The sequence below is a fragment of the Protopterus annectens genome, chromosome 17.part0, assembly GCF_019279795.1.
Source record: "Protopterus annectens isolate FY-2018-M chromosome 17.part0, PAN1.0, whole genome shotgun sequence".
NCBI classification, from domain to species: domain Eukaryota; kingdom Metazoa; phylum Chordata; order Ceratodontiformes; family Protopteridae; genus Protopterus; species Protopterus annectens.
The window spans coordinates 828,996,951-829,015,990 of record NC_056751.1 but is presented as its reverse complement, the minus strand read 5'-3'; the positions used below and the strand labels follow the sequence as shown (position 1 = coordinate 829,015,990).

The 19,040-nt window shown below is 39.7% G+C and overlaps 1 protein-coding gene across 4 annotated transcripts in view; it reads right to left on the bottom strand.

The window, feature by feature from the left end:
* Window positions 1-19,040, bottom strand: part of TMEM41B (transmembrane protein 41B) — a 415,812-nt gene that overhangs the window by 220,702 nt on the left and 176,070 nt on the right. Inside the window, exon 1 of one of the 4 annotated variants that reach the window (XM_044059304.1) lies at window positions 8,997-9,388. The exons of 1 other annotated variant lie outside the window; for it this stretch is intronic. In XM_044059304.1, coding sequence (XP_043915239.1) covers window positions 8,997-9,075 — 79 coding nt within the window. In that variant the 5' untranslated portion in view covers window positions 9,076-9,388. Of the gene's footprint in view, window positions 1-8,996; window positions 9,389-19,040 lie in introns of those variants that run through there. 2 more of the 4 variants (XM_044059301.1, XM_044059303.1) reach the window with 2 other exon arrangements.

Genomic DNA, 19,040 nt, shown 5'->3' with positions numbered 1-19,040 from the left:
CTTTGTGATTAAATGTCAACCAAAAAAAAAAGTTTAAGACACAAATTCAGTTTCTTGAGTCGGTTTTATTTTACATAAAGGACACCAGTTAGATCTGCTTAGAGCAGTGATGGCCAACCTTTTGGGCTCATTGTGTCAACAATTTGGAAAATGCCTAACTGAAAGTTACCAAAATGGTTAGGAGAACTGAGCAGCAGAAGCTGAAGAAAAACATTAGAAAACTGATATGTATAAAGATAAAACTGACTACAGGCCTTTATAAACTATGTGGACAGGAATCAAGTTAAAAGGCTGCAGCTGAATAGAATAATGCTCACAAGTGGTGTCCAGAAGGATAAATATTCAAGACAAACCTAAAAGTAGTAGTTACTTCATGAAGAGGATGACAGAACCCTTCATTGCCTTGCCACAAGGAACATTAGGATGTAGGTGAGTGGTCTGAAACTAGTGGAAGCTAAGCAAAGGCACAGAAAGTAGAGAACAACTGCATAGAGACTAAGTAAAACACTGGTGCAGAATCAACAGGATACATGTCTTTATCCACCATATCCAGATGTTCACACATTCTGATGACCAGCCAGGCTTACTTCTGTATTTCTCCTTCAACTTATGCTAATGCTCTTGCCAGATTAGCCATTGCAAAGTAGGTGATGGGCACTACCTGTGACGAGTGATGGTCCCACCACTGCTAGCCAATGTGTGACGTATGATGACCCTACCACTCCCAACCAATATGTGACATCCCCACTCTGGGCCAGTAATCAAGGAGCCTGAATCCTCACCACTGACACTGGTGAGGAATGTGCACTTGGAATACAATAAATACACTCAAGTATTTCCAGATGTAAACCTCTCTGCATCAAGCACAATCTCCCTTAAGAGCACACAGGGAACACACACAGCCCACGGTCTGCATTTCTCTATATATGTCTCCCTCCAGGTCCTCATTATGACTCCCCACTGGTACAGCTGTAGGGGTGGTCTACATTACAGCACTGAAACGCCATAACATCAAACACCTCAACGCCAACAAGTATTAAGTGAAATTCACTTCCGCGATTCGCTGAATACTTGTCGGGCAAAGATGCAGTTGGCCAACTACACAATGTCACCCTTTTCTCCACTGTAGTGCGATCTTGGAGTTGGTATATTTAGTCACTAGGGGCACATTCCCCCACATGGGTGGGGTTGGTTTAGTTAGACTGAATAAAAGCCTGGAAAAACCACCACGATGAGAATTACCTCCTCCTTTAATAGAAACAAACAAAAACAAGTAAACAAATAAAATCCAAGAGCTCTAGTAAAAGATGAGCGCTTTCAGCTCTTCAGCCTTCATCAGATCTAAAAATGAGCTCTATTCACTACTTTAAAAACATAGTCCCATCCAATCAGACATTTGTCATTTAGTGACATCATAGTGAGTAGGTGTAACACACTTTAACACCTTAAAGCTATAGCTCTAGCTGCAAAAAACAGGCCTTCCTAACATAAAATAAAGTCATGAAGAAAACTTTCAGAAAATTTTGAAGTGTCTGTTTTTAAGCAGAGGCTTCAGTGGTACTACATTGTTTATACCTGGATGCCTGTTGGCTCTAAGATTTACTATCCACTCAGTTTCTCGTTATTTCTGTAAGATTTTTAAGGTCACCTCCACGAAAATTGGGTACAATGTGATCCAAGACCATAAAAGTAAATGAGTGTGTGGGAAACTGTATAACGTGAGTGGCTAATGCATTGTTAGTATCAGCTTGGTTTAGTTAGAGTTAGTACCCTTGTGTTGCAGGGCAAGTATTTATTTGCCCAAGTATTCAGCGAATCACAGAAGTGAATTTCGCTGAATACTTGTTGGTGTTCAGGTGTTCGATGTTACTGAGTTTCAACATCATAATATAAAACCCACTGTAGGGTCCTCAGCTAAGTGCCCAAACCAAGCCCTCCAGCACCCTCTCTGTAAACCCAGTGCTTCGTGTCCCTGCCCAAAGTAGCTGAGACACACACACACACACACACACACACACACACACACACACACACACACACACACACACACACACACACCTGGGAAATGCTGTCACAGATTTACCTGCCATGCCCCATTCTGCCCAGAGTATAAGGCAGTTATCACTCCCACAAGGAATTCCACAATCAGCTACTCTAAGGCCATTAACAAAGGGTGTTCAATTACACTGTGTAATATTAATACAAATTGCAGTAGTTCACCAAGACAGCTAGGCATTCTAGAGTGACCCCCATAGCGTCACCAAATAAATATAAAGCATCCTCAAAGGTTAAGTAGTTTCTACAAGGTCCAGCCACAATAAAAGTTTTAAATATATTTAACAGTAAATCGTAAAAACAAGAAAATACTAAATATATATATTTACAGTAAACCACAGAGTTCAAATCACAGGGAATATTGAAAACAACACTGATGGACAGACTCAGACAAATAAAGAAAAAAATAACTAAACTAAGCTTTACTATATTTTCCTGACTGAATCTAGGAGAATTACTGTCCCCTAATAACTTACTTGATAGAGCAAGGCACAATGAAAATGTGAGCAGTCTTTCTAGTCAGGTTCCCCAAAACAGAATACTCCCACCTCAGAGATTACTCCCTGTAAAATATAATATCCAAGATGGCTTGCAGAATAACCTCACCTGACTCTAGGGTCTCACAGAACCCCCTTTGAAGCTGAGACAGGAATTTAGCATAGACTGCTACAATACACATCTTAAATGTTTATGGCAAGTGTCTGGGGCTTCCCCTCTTTACTGTACTAATGAACAAAGGCTTCTTCAAGACCAAAAGTCTATGGCCCCATTCAGCATAGCAGGGTGCCATTTTAATGGTTTAACAGCTCATTTACATTTTCCTTATTTTTCTTAAAATAAGCCAGCTGGTTAACCTTTGCCATCCCAGTACTCTCTACTGAAACTGAAACATATACATTTAAAATCAGTTACAATAACACATGTACATTTATTTTCATTCCAGCAGGGTTCACTGCTGATGCATTTTAACACAAGCATACCTCACAAATACGTTTTCAGCACAAGCATCTGTACAAATCAGTTTGATATACAAAATTCCAACTAGCTGTGCTGGCACACGTTATACATCTACTGCCCTACTTCTCCTGGCATGGTTGGCAGTACCTTCTATCATCACACTACCTAACTTCACGCTTAACATTGCCTAACCTGAAACCACCAGTGGGACGTCAGTAATACCTTCCTCCCTCCTATTCTCTCTTCTTTGTGGTCTGCACATCTAACTATGTCCTTCAGTGTCTCAAAAATCTTAATCAAGTCATTAATCGTGTTGCTGGTGCCCAAATCTACCCCCACATTGCTAGTCTTAACTCATCTTAATGGTTATTCATTTCAAGATCCAATTACCTTTTTATTCTTTTTTACCCCATTTGTACTATCCCTGTTCACCAGCCTTGTAGGGCATTTGCAAATATGCAATCAACAAACCCACTTCATCTTTCCAGAGAGCCCTCCTACTCATTATCTTCAAATCCCTCATGCCTTCTTATTTTCTACCCCCAAAAGCATGAACCCCCTTCCAATCTTTCTCTCCTTAAAGAAAATGAGGCTCAATGGCACAGAGAAGATCTCCCACTTCCAAAACCTGCAGTTTAGGTTTAACTTGCATACCTAGAAAACCAATGGGGGCCTGCAGGAATCCACTGGCTAACCCTTTCTCAGGGATATAGGGCTTGGCAGATTCCAGTGACTAATAGCCCAGTGAAGTATAGGATTCCACAACAGGCAGATGAAATTAACAAGGGTAACAAGACATCACAGCCATGTTCTTGAATTACTGCCACTACACACCAGGCAGAAGAGGAAGAGCAAATGCGGGCCAGACATATGAAAAAAATCCCCCCTTAAACTGTAGTACAATGGCCTTTCCATCCAGCTCTTGCCTCCCATTTTTAAGAGGGCACATCTAGCAAACAAACAGATAACAGGACAGATACAGAAGCTACAAAGGTCAGTGGAGGGAAGTGATCAAAAGAAAAAAAAAATGTGACTTGAAAATATTGTCTGGCATTACCAATCATTTCCCTCATACATTTTATTTCACTGCCTTCACTCAGAATTTTCCAAGTAGACTTTTTCTTGTACCTGTTTCAATTTCTAAATGGTCTGCTACTAAACCATCTTACATGTGCACATATGTCTTTGTTAAGTTTATTTAGGATTGCAAAACACAGATAGCTGAAAAATCACATGTATTAAACATTAATATTCAAACATGATATTCATTTAACGGATTACTGTGGAAAATAATTAGAATATAATAAAAACATTAAAAAACTCAAAAAGGGAAAAAAACTATGCAAAACTGTTACATTTCACAGCACACATTTTAATTGCACATAACTCTAAAGCCCATAATGTTGTAATAAGTATATTGATTATGCTGGCTTCACTTTAATCAGCTCCTGAAAATGAGGTTTTTGTAATACTGTGCAAAACAAACAAATACACTTTCTGACAAACCAATATCTGCCAAAAGGGACTTCACTCTTGCAACAACAAAAGACAGGGCACATTCAAATAAACAGTCATGATGATTTTGGGCATAAACATTTCTAGAAATACAAAAGTACTCAGACTAATGTTATTCTAAGAAATGTAGGCATAAGTTCCCAAATGCCCAAATTCAATTCTTATGAGAACAGGATCATCAACCCCCAAAATAGGGTTATTAAAATAAACTGTTTGTGCCCCAAGATTCTTTTCCCTGATCAGTTATATCTGTTGTATTTTTCATTAACACCATTTATAAGGGCAACTGATTATCCATTAATCTCCACCTAACTTGCGCTAAAAGAAGAAAAAGGTTAAGTGGCACCAGTCCCCTTACAAATGGTACTACAAACCTGCAAATGTGGTTGCAGTGACAATCATGGGGATAGATGTTGCAAAACAACTCTAACATCGCTTTGCTGTGAACTATAAGAAATAATATAGCATAATGAACATCTAATAAACTTCATAGCTATTTAATAGTTAGTAACTTCTGCCTCCCCTCCCCCTTAAATACACAATACACCCAGCCAGCATACCTCTCAAACTGTCCGGATTTTCACAGAATGTCCAGATTTTATATTTTGGTCTATTTTTCATAAAATTGTGATTTATTGACAAATCATTAAAGACTGAAGTCAGAAACTAATAGTATACTTTTGAGTTTCAGACTTCATACCCTACAGAAAATGCATGTCAACACAACACCTGTTATAAGTTCATAGGTTCATACTAGGCTATCTGCCCAAGGGCATTTATAAGCCTAGCCCAAAGTTTTGTGGCTTTCACCACCCCTTAAGTTTGAAAGGTACTGTGCCCATTAGTTTACTGTGCCTCTGTCCAGCAGTGACACTGAGGTGATCCCCGGGGTAAACCTGCATCTCCCATCCATTGGTCAAGATTTCTCGAACAGGGCCAGCGAGGTGCTCTGCCTCACATGTACCGGGATTTTGTTCCACAGCATAGGGAGTCTCTGGGTGATGAATCTGTCCCTCCAGCATGTCCTATTTATAACTGTGTTAAGGTTTAAGTCTCTTCCTCCTGTATTTCTTGTGGATTTAGATTTTTTGAGGTGGAGCATGTCCATCAATTCCGGGTTTGACATGGCCTTGTATGTTAGGCACAGGTCACCTCTGAGCAGATAGTATGCGACTAAATAGAGCTGGAGTTACTTCAGTCGGGCAGCATAAGACATATTTTTGAGACCCTTTATCCTTTTGGTGAGGAACTTTTGGGGCCTTTCCAATTGCTGCAGGTGTCGGGTAAGATACATTCTGAATGGGGCATTGTACTCAATCATTGGTCCGATGAGTGATGAGTAGAGGGGAACAATGACCTCCCTTGATCTAGATGTGAATCCCTTCATGATCAGGTGGGCAATGTAGAAGGTTTTCCTAACTACCTTGCAACGTGGGTGTCAAATGAAAGGTTTCTGTCAACCTGGGTCCCCAGATCCCTGATAACCTCTTCTGTGCTTAGTGGATTGCCACCTATATGGTAGCTAGGGGTAACCTTGTTTTTCCCGAAGGGTATGACTATGCATTTTTGGCGTTTAACTTTAGGCCATGGCTCTGGCACCAGTTATCCGTTTCTATGAGACCCTTCTGGAGGATATCTGTGTCTGATGTGTTTTCAACTATGGCGCCCAGTTTGCAGTCATCTGCAAACTTAGTCAGCCATAATCCTCCTGTGTTTGCCTGTACTTCTGAAAAGTAGATGCGGAACAAGAGGGGGCCTAGGACTGAGCCTTGTGGGACACCACTTGTGACCGGTTTGGAATCTGACATGGCGCCAGCCACTCTGACCCTGTGGGTTCTGTCACTTAGCCAGTTTGCAACCCATCTTGTGACGTATGGGTTTACATTTAAGTTGGTGAGTTTTTCTATGATACCCGAGTGGGGTATTGTGTCGAAAGCTTTTGCAAGGTCAAGGTAGGATGTGTGGACTGCCTTGCCCTCATCAATGGCCTTGGTGACCATTTCAAAAAAATCAACCAAGTTTAAAAGGCATGATCTGCCCCTGACAAAGCCAAACTGGGTTGGATCGAATGTCTGTAAGTCTCCTATGTCTTTATTTATGAGTTCCATTATGATCCTCTCCATAGCTTTGCAGACTAGGCTTGTCAAGCTGATGGGGCGGTAATTACCAGGGTCAGTGGAGGCACCGCCTTTGTGAAGTGGGACCACAGTTGCCGTACGCCACTCCTTGGGTACGTATCCTGAGGCGAGGCTAAGATTAAACAGCTGCCCTAACTGCGGGTTTAATTCCTCATTGAGTTCATGGAGCACACAACCGGGGACACCATCTGGTCCCATAGATGCTGTGTTTTTTGCCTTGGAGAGAGCGGTTTTCACCTGAGCATTTGAGATGTGTGGGAGGCTACAATCCGCTGGGATAGATGTCTCTCCTTTTGGGGGGGGGGGAATTTGCACTGAACCTGTCAGCCAGTATGTTGGCAATGTCTGTTGGTTCAGTGATTTTTACATCATTTTGAACTAATTCTGAGCATATCTGGGAGTTTCCTCCCAGGTTTCTAACATAGCTAAAAAAGGCCCTACGATTGTCTTTTGAGTCCTTAGCGACTTTTCTTTCAAAATTTGCCTTGGATGATTTTAGGAGCGATCGTAGTTTTTTACTTATAGTGATCAAGGGCGTCTTCCCTTTTAAGGATGTTGCTCTATCTTGTAGTAGCTTTCTCCTTTTATTGTAGAGCTTGTTTATGGCTGGGGTCCACCAGACTGGGCGCTTGCCTTTGGTGCAAAGAGTCTTTGTTTTGTTTGGGATTGCCTGATCCATGCAGTCCTGGAGGTGCTGATAGAAGGCATTTGTAAGTGATTCAGCTGTTTGGGTAATGGTTTCCGCTGGCTCGGGGGCCTTGAAGGAGACCACACCAGTCTTAAGAAGTGTGAAGTTGGCTTTTGAGAAGTTCTTCACTGTGGTCTTTTTTATCTGAGGTGGGGGCGGGATGTGGACTTCCAGTGAGATTAGTTTATGATCTGATCTCACCAATGAGGGGTACACCTCTGGTGCTGAACATTGTGTCCCCATGTTCGTGATGATGAGATCTAGTATGTTTTCTCCTCTTGTGGGGATGGTGACTAGTTGTTCCTTATGAACTCTAGGAACCTTTGGGCTAGAGTGTTGGGGCTTGAGTAATGATCCCAGTCTATATTCGGGTAGCTGAAATCACCTAATATGATGGTGTTTGGAGATACATTTATCCCCTCGAGTGTTTTCAGGAAAGTTGTGTGATGTTCCTGAGTTTGAGAGGGTGGCCTGTAACATGCTATAAATTGCAGAGCAGTCTTTCTTACGGTTACTTGCACCTGGATGGTCTCCGAACCAACCTGTAGGTGTGGGTATCCTTGATGAATATGGATACCCCCCCTTTCTTGGTGTGGTCCGGATTTTGGGGCCGGAACGCATGATATGAGGTAAAACCTGATAGTGCTGGGGTGCTCTCAAGAGCCTTGATCCAGGTTTCAGTCACAGCACAGACATCGATGTTCTCCATACTGAGAAGGGCTGCATCTTGAGGTTTAGACTTCTGGCATTGAGCAGCATTACCCTTAGTTTATTTTCTTTTTTGTGTTCTAGGGTGGTAGGTTTAGAATTTGAGCCTTGCCTAAAAAAGGCACTATGGGGGTGGCAAGAGCCTTTGCCAATATCCGGAAGCCCAGGGGTGACAGGTGCAAGCCGTCCCTTGCGAAGCAGCGTGGCTTGCCCAGCATGTCATCCCAGGCAGACAGACATTGGATCCCCTTTGAATGACACCAGAGATTAAGCCAATTATTTCCAAGTCTGCAAATGTAATATTTAAAAAGTGTCCCTATTGTGGGCCTTTGCCCCCCCCCCCCATTACTATGGCTTTGTCCAGATGTATTAGTCTAAGAGGTATGCCAGACAGACCTTAAGAAAAAGATAAAAGTCTTTGTGACAAGCAGTAGCACCCCTCCCCCACTTTATGCTTATTCCTCCAAATCTAGCAGACAGATGGCATAAATCAAGGTCAGCAAGATGGCAAATGACAAGAACAGCACAACACGCAAACTCCAGTAAAATTCAAAACACATATAACAGAAGAACGTGACTTAAAGCTTCAAAAAATTCACAGATGTTCCACACAAATCATGTACTCTTATCTATTCATTTTAAAACACTAGAATGACAAACATTAAGATACTCTGCTACTCAAGTTAAAGGGCAGACACCACGGCTGACATATATCAGAAGCTAAACAACTGTAAAATTACCTTTAAACACCATCATAAAAAAGCGTTTAACCTTTAATACAGCTTAAGACCCAAACTTCGAATTACAGTTCGGAATTGACATATAGTACACATATGTAACGTAATGGTAAGCAACCCAAACAGCGGGCAAACAATGCCTCATATTTAACAAACAAGCTATCAATTAATTAATACTTCCGAAGTAAACAAACATACCATGCGATATAAGAAAATCATTCTTATTTTCGGCTTTGCCATTCTGAAATTCACTACTATTTTTCATCCTTGTTTTCATACACAGTTAGGGGCTTCCCGGTTCCTTGTATATAGCCACACCTCCACGCAATACGTATCCTGACCTGAGTAGATGAAGGAAGGGAAAAACCATCGACGACGTTTTGGCTGTCAGTGGGTAGCGATATCCATAATTGTGAGGCGCGCATACATTGTCTAAGCTTCTTTTGTATTTTTGTTTATCAATACACATTGATAGGGGTTTGGGCTATCCAGGGATACAGAGTCCATTAATACAGCGTGCCCTGGTGTGTTTTAAGTAACAGCAGTATTTGGTTCGTGGAAAGTAAAGGTCACGGTAATTTTTATGGGTCACATGACATTACCACGTTTTACGTCACAAATGTCGCCTATTTGAAAGCAGTCCAAAACGACAAAGTTAGGTTGTATTGCAGGAAGTGTTTTTGCCGAAAAAAAAATTGGAACTGCCTTTCAGTAGCTGGGAAAGTGGATTGTTATATTTCCCATATTAGCTATGGAATTACTCCAAACCACCACAGAGAAAGAGCAAACCATACCCTTCAACCTTCTAGTGCAAGAAATATGGACAAAGCCTAAAATAATGGGGATTCAAAGGCCCAAATATAGGGACACATTCTAAATATTGCTCTTATAAACTTAGAAAGTTGCTAGAATAACAGGACTTAATGACTTCAATCCTAAGTGATTTGCAAGAAAATCACAAATTTTGCTACAAACAGACCAAAATATGAGGTTAAAATCTAGACAATTGAAAGGTGTGAGGTACGACCTCAAACAGGATTCCAAATTCTAAACCTAGAAAACTTAGCATTAAACGGCTAGTTCATAATCTTCTTGATACATTTTACTTCTTAAAACTTCATGTCTCAGCTGCTATTATACATGGCATTATGGATTTTGTTTTCATATCTACCTCTTCATAAAGCTAAACCTGTTTTAAAGTGCAAACATCCTTAAATAACTGAGCAATGCTTACAAAGACTTCCTATGACTATATATTTGGTCCAGTGCTTGAAAGCATTTATTTTCTGACATCTCAGAAAATAATCCTCTTTCCGATCTTATGCTATGTTTTTTTAAAGGTCCCCTGCTATGAGTCTTAATACTCTGAGGTATGCTTGCCAGGCTAATCAGAGATTCGCATCTCCTTGTGGCAATCAGGAATAAGTAGCAAGGGGAGGATGGCAGAATGGTTAAGGTGTTTATCTTGCAGACACAAGATGCGGGGTTTGATTCTCACATGGGGTAACCGGCTAGGCTTAAAATGGCTTGCAAGGGCAATTAGCCTAGTACTAATCTATGAACCTATGTTCATTATTAGATCACTGCTGCAGTAGCATAAGCTTTATGGACATATACTGCCAGGTTCCACAACATTAGAGCATCTTACACACCGTAAGCACTACCCTGCATGGGGCAGGCAGAATAAAATGAGTGTCTAAGTTGCCAAAACTTATATGCACTTTCTTACACTGAAGACTGCAGTCAGACTTTAGGTGATCAAAAGTTGGCTAGCACTTCTTCAAAGCTTCCTTTTTGGGTAAGAGAGAACCACCCTGGGTAGCATCTGGAAAGGGACTGGACTTTAAGCTGCTCTTTCTCCCAGGGTATTTCCCAGAAAACCCAAGCTAAGGAACAGGAATTAGACTTGGACTGTGTTTCACACAAGTTCCCTGTCCACAGAATTGGGAAATGGATTTCTTATTCAGATCCTCCTCCTGAAAGGGTTGTCTTTTTCTGATACTGTTGCCAGAATGAGGATATTATTTCAGTGGGAACAAAATGAAATGCCACAATTCTAAACATTTTAATAAGATATGATTTATTACTGGTGGATTTTCCTCAGCCTGCAACTGTTCTTCTGTGTTGCCAGCCTTAGAGGTTGATTTTTTTTGGATGGCAGTCAGTCACCTGATCCAGGAAGGTCTGATAAGTTGTATAAAGTGTCCCAGTCCCACAAATTTCTTTTTTCTGACCCCAAGTCAAATCCTCCAGTAAATTCTCTATCAAAGTCAACTTCTGCAGAACTCCTCTCAGTAGCTAGCCCTATCCCATCTGACAAACTGAAAAAAACAGACTGACTATATGCCTCCTTAGGTATTTTCCCCTTCCCACCCTAGCAGTCCTGTAAAACTATCCCTGAATTTGGGTCTTCACTTTCAGACACATGGGTTCTGAGAATCACATTTTCCTCTTCCCTTATATTAGATGCTGTCTCAGGGGGCTATAGATCCTGTTCCGCCAGATCAAAGAGGGAAAGGATTTTAGAAGGAAAATGGTGACCTGATCTAGACCTTTTTTTTTCTTAAACCTTCATAAAATTCAAAATACTGTCTCTTTCTTTTTCTCTCTCTCAAGTTTTTGTTATTCCCTTATTCTACCTTTCTGTTCGTTAGCAACTTTGGTTTTAAAAGATGCTTGCCATCAAATTCCAGTCATCAAGGAGTTCAGATGTTTTTGAGTGTCTGGTTTACATTTACATTTTCTGACTTACCCTTTAGTTTATATACAGCTCCAAGAATGTTTACAAAATGCCTGGCTCCTCTAATAGCCCATTGCAGGGCATTCACATTTTCCCCATAGTTGGGTAATTGCTTGATTTTTGTAGATTCCATCACAAGCTGTCAAGAATCCATGGCTTGGGTGGTGAAAATTTTTCTCAGCCTGGGGTTTCAGGTGAACAAACAGAAATCCTCTCCCACTCTACCCCAAAATGATAGCATTTCTGGAATGTTTACTAGATACAGCACTCATGATGGCCTTTTTCCACAGGATCAAGTTAAGTGTTGCAAGAAGCAATTTCTCATATTTTCCAACCAGTCTCAGGCATATGCCAGGCAATATCTCAGAATTTTAAGTTGCAAGCTATCTACCATTCTCACGATTCCTTTGTCAAGGCTTAACATGAGGATGATTCAGTGGTTTGTTAAATCAGTTTGAACGCAGCACCAGCACCCCCACCCCCCCATTTCAGATTTCAGTGCTGAGGTTTGCAAAAAGGGAGTTACTCTGATGGGTGAATAAGTTGTCTGTTGTTGTCGAAATAATGCACACCCAGGGGGGTGTCTTCCTTTCTTCCTTCCAACCTCTACTCAGTCTATAACAACAGATGCACCAGATTTTGCTTGGGCAGCTGTGTCCAAAGGAGTGAAATTACAGGTCCTTTGGAGCAAGCAAGACAGGTCAAAATACATACATTTCAAAGAAATAGTCGCTCTAGTAAATGCTTTCAAATCACTAGACCATCTTTGGACTGCAGCCCTCTGCTGGTAAACACAGACAGAACTACAGTGATGCACATAAACAAACAGGGGAAAACTAGTCCTACCCCCTTTGCAGACTAGCGATGGTAGCCTTTTTGTAAACGAGATAGCAATTCAGTTCAGTCTTTCTCTGCAGGCTGTCTACATTCCTTCAGAGCAAAACATTGTTGTAGATTAGTTGAGGAGGACCAGGACAGACCCTTATGAATGAAAATAAAAACAAAATCGAAGTCCCAGACAAAGAATATTGGTCACAGCTATAGAACAAAATATCCAACTAGAAAAGCTGAGCCAAACCACCACGGCTGTATTAAACAGAACTTTATTACAAAAAGTACTGAAAATAAGTAAGCACTTTCACGATCACACTGACCACTTACTTATTTCCAGTATTTTTTGTAATAAAGTTGTGTTTACTACAGCTGTGGTGGTTTGGCTCAGCTTTTCTAGTTGGACCTTATGAATGGAAGTTGAATCTGAGGGTCTTCCAGGAACTGATCCATTAGGGGTGAACTTCTCAAGTTTGCCTTCAGCCACAATAGAAAGTTAAAGAAATTCTGCTCCAGGACTCCTTGCATTCAGGCCTGGAAAACAGATGCCTGTTCATTCCCATGGATGGAAACATTCCTGTATGCCTTTGTACCCTTTCTAATAATAACCAGGTTCTTCTAAAGATACAGAAGGACTCACCAAGAATAATCTTGGTGACTCCATTTTGGCCCCCACAACAGTGGTTTTCCCTTCTTTTGAAAAGGGCCAATGACAATTGCCACAAGTTTCCTCACAGAATGGAATAACACAGGACAGGGGTTGTTTCATATACATCAAACCAACTTCTTCAACTGATTGCCTGGATAATTACATTGTAATACAGTTTAGGCACTTATTTTTTTTTCTGAGAACATGCTTAAATGAGAAAAAAAAAATGCTAGTAGAAAATCTTATATGGGTAAGTGGAAAAGGTTTTCTAATCTGTGCCAAACCACGAATCCTTTTAAGGTTCAGACTGTTTATTATTCATATAAGTTATCTTCCAGGCTTTCTTACTCTTCTCTCAATATTCATCTTTTGGTCATATTTGCTTGCCTGCCCTTAGATTCTTCTTTTCAACTTTACCTCAAGTGAAGCCATTTTTGAAAAGGGAGGGTTATATGTATCCACATAGAAAGCAGGTGGCTCCTTCTTGAGATCTTAATTTTGTACTGGAAAAAGTTACACTGTTTCCTTTTAAACTTGCTCATGAGGCGGATTTCAAGTTTTTATCTTGGAAAACAGTGTTTCTTATTGATCTGGCTTCTGCAAGAATGGTATCTGAGTCACACACATATGGTGGGTTATCCCTATCCTACTTTTCACAAATATGGAATTACTTTGAGATAAAATACTTCATTTATGCCTAAGGTCATTTCAGAATTTACACTGAGCCAGGCTATTCATCTCCCAGTTTTCTTTCAAAAGCCACAAATAAGACAGGTAAAAAATTACTTACGACTGGGTGTGTCCTGGCAACTCAGATACTTCACTGACAGGACAAAAACCTTCAGGACTGCTGAACAGCTATTTGCTTCCTATGAAGTAAAAGGTACACGCAGTGTCCAAAACAAACAATTTCTAAATGTCTATCCCATGCTGGTGCTTTTTGTTATTCTCACTATAACAAGGCAGTTCCACACTTCCAGGCAAAGCTAAAGGTCCACTCTACCTGGCCTCTGGCTGCTTCTGTGAATATTATAGTAAGGGGTAGACTCTAGAAATATACTACAGGCAGCAGTTTGGCCATCTTTGCCAAGCACTACAAGCTAGACTTCTTACCTAGGTGCAGAGCTGTTTTTACTAGGACTATTCTCTGAGGGTTCCTGGACTCTGATCCATCGTCCCCTTCTCCCTTGCTTTCTAAGCTGTGATATTCATCCCATATCACTGCAACAGTGATATAATGATGACAGTAGTACAGTTGTTTAAGTAAAACTTATCATAATAGTACATGTTTGATTAGATTACTGCTACAGTAGCCATACCCTCCCTCCATCCCGTATTTTTGCAATTTTTATGCCAGAGTGTGGGCATTTTATTAGTATGGATCCTATTTGGTAGAGCTCAAGCCTTTCTTTTTTGATGTAGGAAAAGCTCTGAAGTTGTGGCACCCCAGCAACTGATTTTATCCTCCTAAACTCATGCAGGGCAGTGGCTAGGGCATGTGGAAAGTGCCCTAAAGCTTTGAAAGCTGGACATCTGCTCCAGTCCTATCAGGATACGTCCCATATAGCTTATGCTATGGCAGTAGTGATCTATTTGAACATATAGTGCTATAATAAGTTCTTACACAGCAGTACTTCTGTTCATCAATCACCAGCACCATATTGCTTTTTGATATTGCCTGCCCATGCAAATATTAATCAATACTTTGCTGCACTATAGTTATGTATCAGTCTTATAGTTTTAAAATGTCCCTGATTTTATTTTCTGTTGCAGTTTTGTTCTATCATTCATAAAATGTGTAATGTGGTAGCAAAAAAGTGAGGGTGTAAGTCACTAAATTGATATCACTCATTACATTTGGAATCATAGAAGTAAAAAGATAGTATTACTTTTATCCGGGACTTGAATCCAAGTCCTACAGCATTCCCAGCTGCTGTTACTTCTGATGGACCAAAAACCTCTGGAGAAACAGGAACCCCCAGCAGGGTGATTAAGATCAAATTACAAACATAGATACACACAAATACAGAGAAAAATCTTCTGTTTAGCCACTGTCTGAATCATAAAAGTGAAAGGATAATATTAGCTCCAATATGGGACTCAAATCCAAGGCCTTCAGCATACCATGCTGCTGTCATTGTTTCTGGACTAACAAGTGCCTCTTCCCAAATCAGTGTTGAGTTTTCCCTTAAGAGCTTTGTCATTTTAATTTTCTGATGTTTAGGAAATACCTTATATTCTAACAACTTGATGGGTGAAAATATATATATAAATAAAGTGTCCCACATTCTGTTATTTTGTCCCCCCCCCCCATTTATTTGTTTGATTTAATTATCTTGTAGGTATTTGTCAATATGTCCCATGTACTGGCTGGTGTGCCACAGTAACGCATCAGTTAGCATTTATATTTGCTAATGTTTGGTTCTGCAGTTAGGTTCTCAGCTGTGGGTCCTTTTGTGCGAAGTCTGCATGTCCACTCTGTGTCCATGTGCAGGGACACCAATTTACAGTTCTCAAAAAAATGAAATTGTATTTTCACAAGTTTAAATCATGTATAGTTTGCTATAGTTTAAAAAGAAGAAATTATTTCTTTAATAAAATATGTTAATGCAAGGTTGGAGATGGCACAGAAAAGGGACCTGAATGCAACTGGCCACCTAGTTGGTGTGCTAGTAGAATGAAAGTTTTTTTTTTCTCTTCAATGGAAGAGCTGGGGGAGGGGGATCTTATATCTAATTATAATAAGGTGCTTACTTACATTTCAGTTTCAGAGATGATAAGCTCTCCTTCAACCATCATTTCTCTGTGGTCATTAGAAAACCCTTCTACTTAACCTACCTTATTTCCAAGGTTATATCTTCCAGATCCAGAGATGTTATCATCCTTCTCTACTCCTGTTTATTAGGTCTATAAGCAAGCTATAATGCCCTGTGTGTTGTTGTAGCAATAACACACACCCAGGGGGTGTTCTGAGGCCCAATGCCACAGGTGGAGGGCCTATATATGGTTGGAAGGGTGTTATTTCCGCAATAACACACACCACTGGGTGCATTATTGTGCATAGAGAATGGGCTATTTGTTAAATTGTTTATTTATTTTTTATATTATTACTATTTATATATTTTTGATGTAAAATAGTTCCTCCTCCTAATGATTCCAACTTGGTGTAGTGTATGTAATTGATTTTGGAGGAAGCATTTTACATCCAAAATATAAATTATGCAAGTATTTAATATGTGTATACACACACACACACACACACACACACACACACACACACACACACACATACACACACACATTCAGAAGCACAGATTCACCCACATATACATAGAAATGCTGACACACATACACACACAACAGTTACAGACATATGTGAATACATATTGTATAAATCAGAGAAAAAAAAACAGTTTATTGCAACTGTCACCCTCAATCCTCCATACTTCTTTACAACATCAGATTTTGTCAAATAGTTTTGCTCTGTGAAGTAAAATGGCAATTTACTAAGGATTAAGATCTGTCAATAATATCAGACATTAGCGTTTCATGAGGATTAAGGATAGTCAATAATGCCTGACAGAGTTTTATACATCCTGTTGTCAAGGAAATGCTGCTGATGGACAAAGACATTGCTGTCTCTCTCTCTTTTATACACACGAACACACACATACTCATGTTCCTTTCTTCTTTTTCTATTTTTAACATAGTCATTTAAACCCTTCCCTCTATCACTCTGTAGTTCTAAGATCCATTTGATCTCAGTACATTCTGTTTTCATTTTAAGATCACTACCTCTAATGCTAATAAGAAGTTGTAACAAAAGAAACTTAAACTTGTGAGTATTTCCAGTGGCCAGAGTATGTTTTGACAGTGCATTCTTTTTATCATTTCTAGACACATCATAAATGTGTTCACGTATACCATCTTTCAGTGATCTATTAGTTTTACCAACATAGAAACTTTTACGTACAGTGCAGCTCACTAAATGCACAAAATTATAGCTCTTGCAGTTTGCAAAAAAGTTAAATTTGTAGAAATGCTTGGTCTTGGGATGTTCAAACCTGTCAGTAATTTCAATAAACTGATACAAATTGCAAATGACTATGTTCCTTTAAGACCTCTGCTTAGGTCACATGACTTTATGAGGTAGTTCTGAAGCTTTGTGTATTTAAGCAGCATTCTGTGCCTGTTTTATTAGATCTAAAGAAGCATCTGGATAGATGTGAAAGCGCTTGCCTTTTTCCTGTTTGTTTTTAACATTTGCTGTTTTATTAAACCATGGAACTGTGATTTTATTGGATTCTGCCATGCCGACTCATTATTCATTCATTTGGTTTATTACCAGTAGCTGCTGATTCCTGTGTTGTGTCACCACTCACAAAGCCATACTGGATTGTCCTCTCCAGGGCACAGGCCTGGGAAAGTAAATTTTGAGGAAACAACTGATACCCAGCAGCAGGTTCCCCCTCTCAACGTCACTGATGTAGTCAAAGGGGAAAGGCAAGGCCAGTACAACTTGGAACCAATGTTTGTAAGATTATGCTCAACAAAGTTTTAAGGTTGAAAGTAACTTTGCTACAAATAAGTAACATAAATAAGGTATAAAATAAATCTTGCTTAAATGCAGAAACAGAGTTTAGTAATATGTGATTAGCATCCATACTAAATGACTGTAGCTTATAAAAATAAGGAGCTTGCTTACGAGTGTATTACATACACATAAAGAAAGCTGACTTCTTACAGACTTGGCAAGAATGTAAAAAAAAAACAGGATATATCAGAAAAAACCTAATCTGCTTTCTTTAAAGAATGGACAACAGGACATGTGTTTATCCACAAGGCGTTTCCTTGAAAAATATGCTTTTCTAAGAAAGTTTAAAAATATGCTTTTCTACTTATCAGCATTTGCACAAGAACAGATGTGTCAGCATATGCGTCATCAAGGCAGTATCTTTCCAAAACCAAGAGAGTGTGTGTTTAACTAAAATATATATATAAAGTCTGTATTAAATCCAGTTATGTTAGGGGTATTGGTAGGGACACATTTGTCCCGAGGTAAATGTTATATCTCTCACATCATCTGTACTATATGAGAAGTAAAGCAGAACAGTACCTGAAGCTGCAACGTTAGTCCATGTGGTTTGTTATAAAAAGTTATTTGTTACTGCTCTGAGTTGATGCTGCAAAGTATATTCTCTCATCAGTGTATATTCTGCAAGTTTCTGTATGCAACAGACTGTGAATGCAACTATAACCAGACTTTGATTTCAGCAGAATCCAGCCAGCAAGACTGAGTGTCATAAGAAGAATTTAAATCCATCACAATAAGCAGCACCATAGCAATACAATAACAAACATTTTCAACCGCGAGCTAACCTGCATTCGAACACAGAGGGAAGGGTAATCCCTGCAGAGGGTCGCTTCAGTCAAATTGCAGTAACTAACATTTGTACGTATGTATAATTTCTAAACAGAAGTATTTCAGTTTATGCAGCTTGCAGCAGTAAAGTTTTTTCAGACGTCTGAATCCATATTGAGCCTGCAGTGCAGGAAAGTCGCAGTGCCATTAATTCTTCAAGAAGAGGTGGACATCTACTTTTACAACAGTTCACTGCCTGTTGTGTTTCCCCAGCTTCTCAAGTGACTCTGAAAAATTTCCATCCAGCAGCAACAACAGCCTGATCACCTGTTTTCTTGCTAACTGGTAAGACTTTTTTCCTGCGTCACATTTTTAGTATGGATGCTATTAGACAAAATTGTGCAGGAGTAAACCAAGCTTTAGTAAACTGCAGTGTTGGTATACACAGCACATTAGTAAATGTAAAACCTTATTAGGGCAGGTTGATAGTAAGGCATTATGCAAATGTATTACAATATTTGACTGGTGTCTCAAAGAAAACCATGTGGGTATGACAAATGTTTATTGTGTGATTCAAGAGAAACTGCATTTTGTATATTATACCATCAAAAAGTATTGCATGATATTGCTAAAAAAAATAGACTGTGAATACAGACCTTT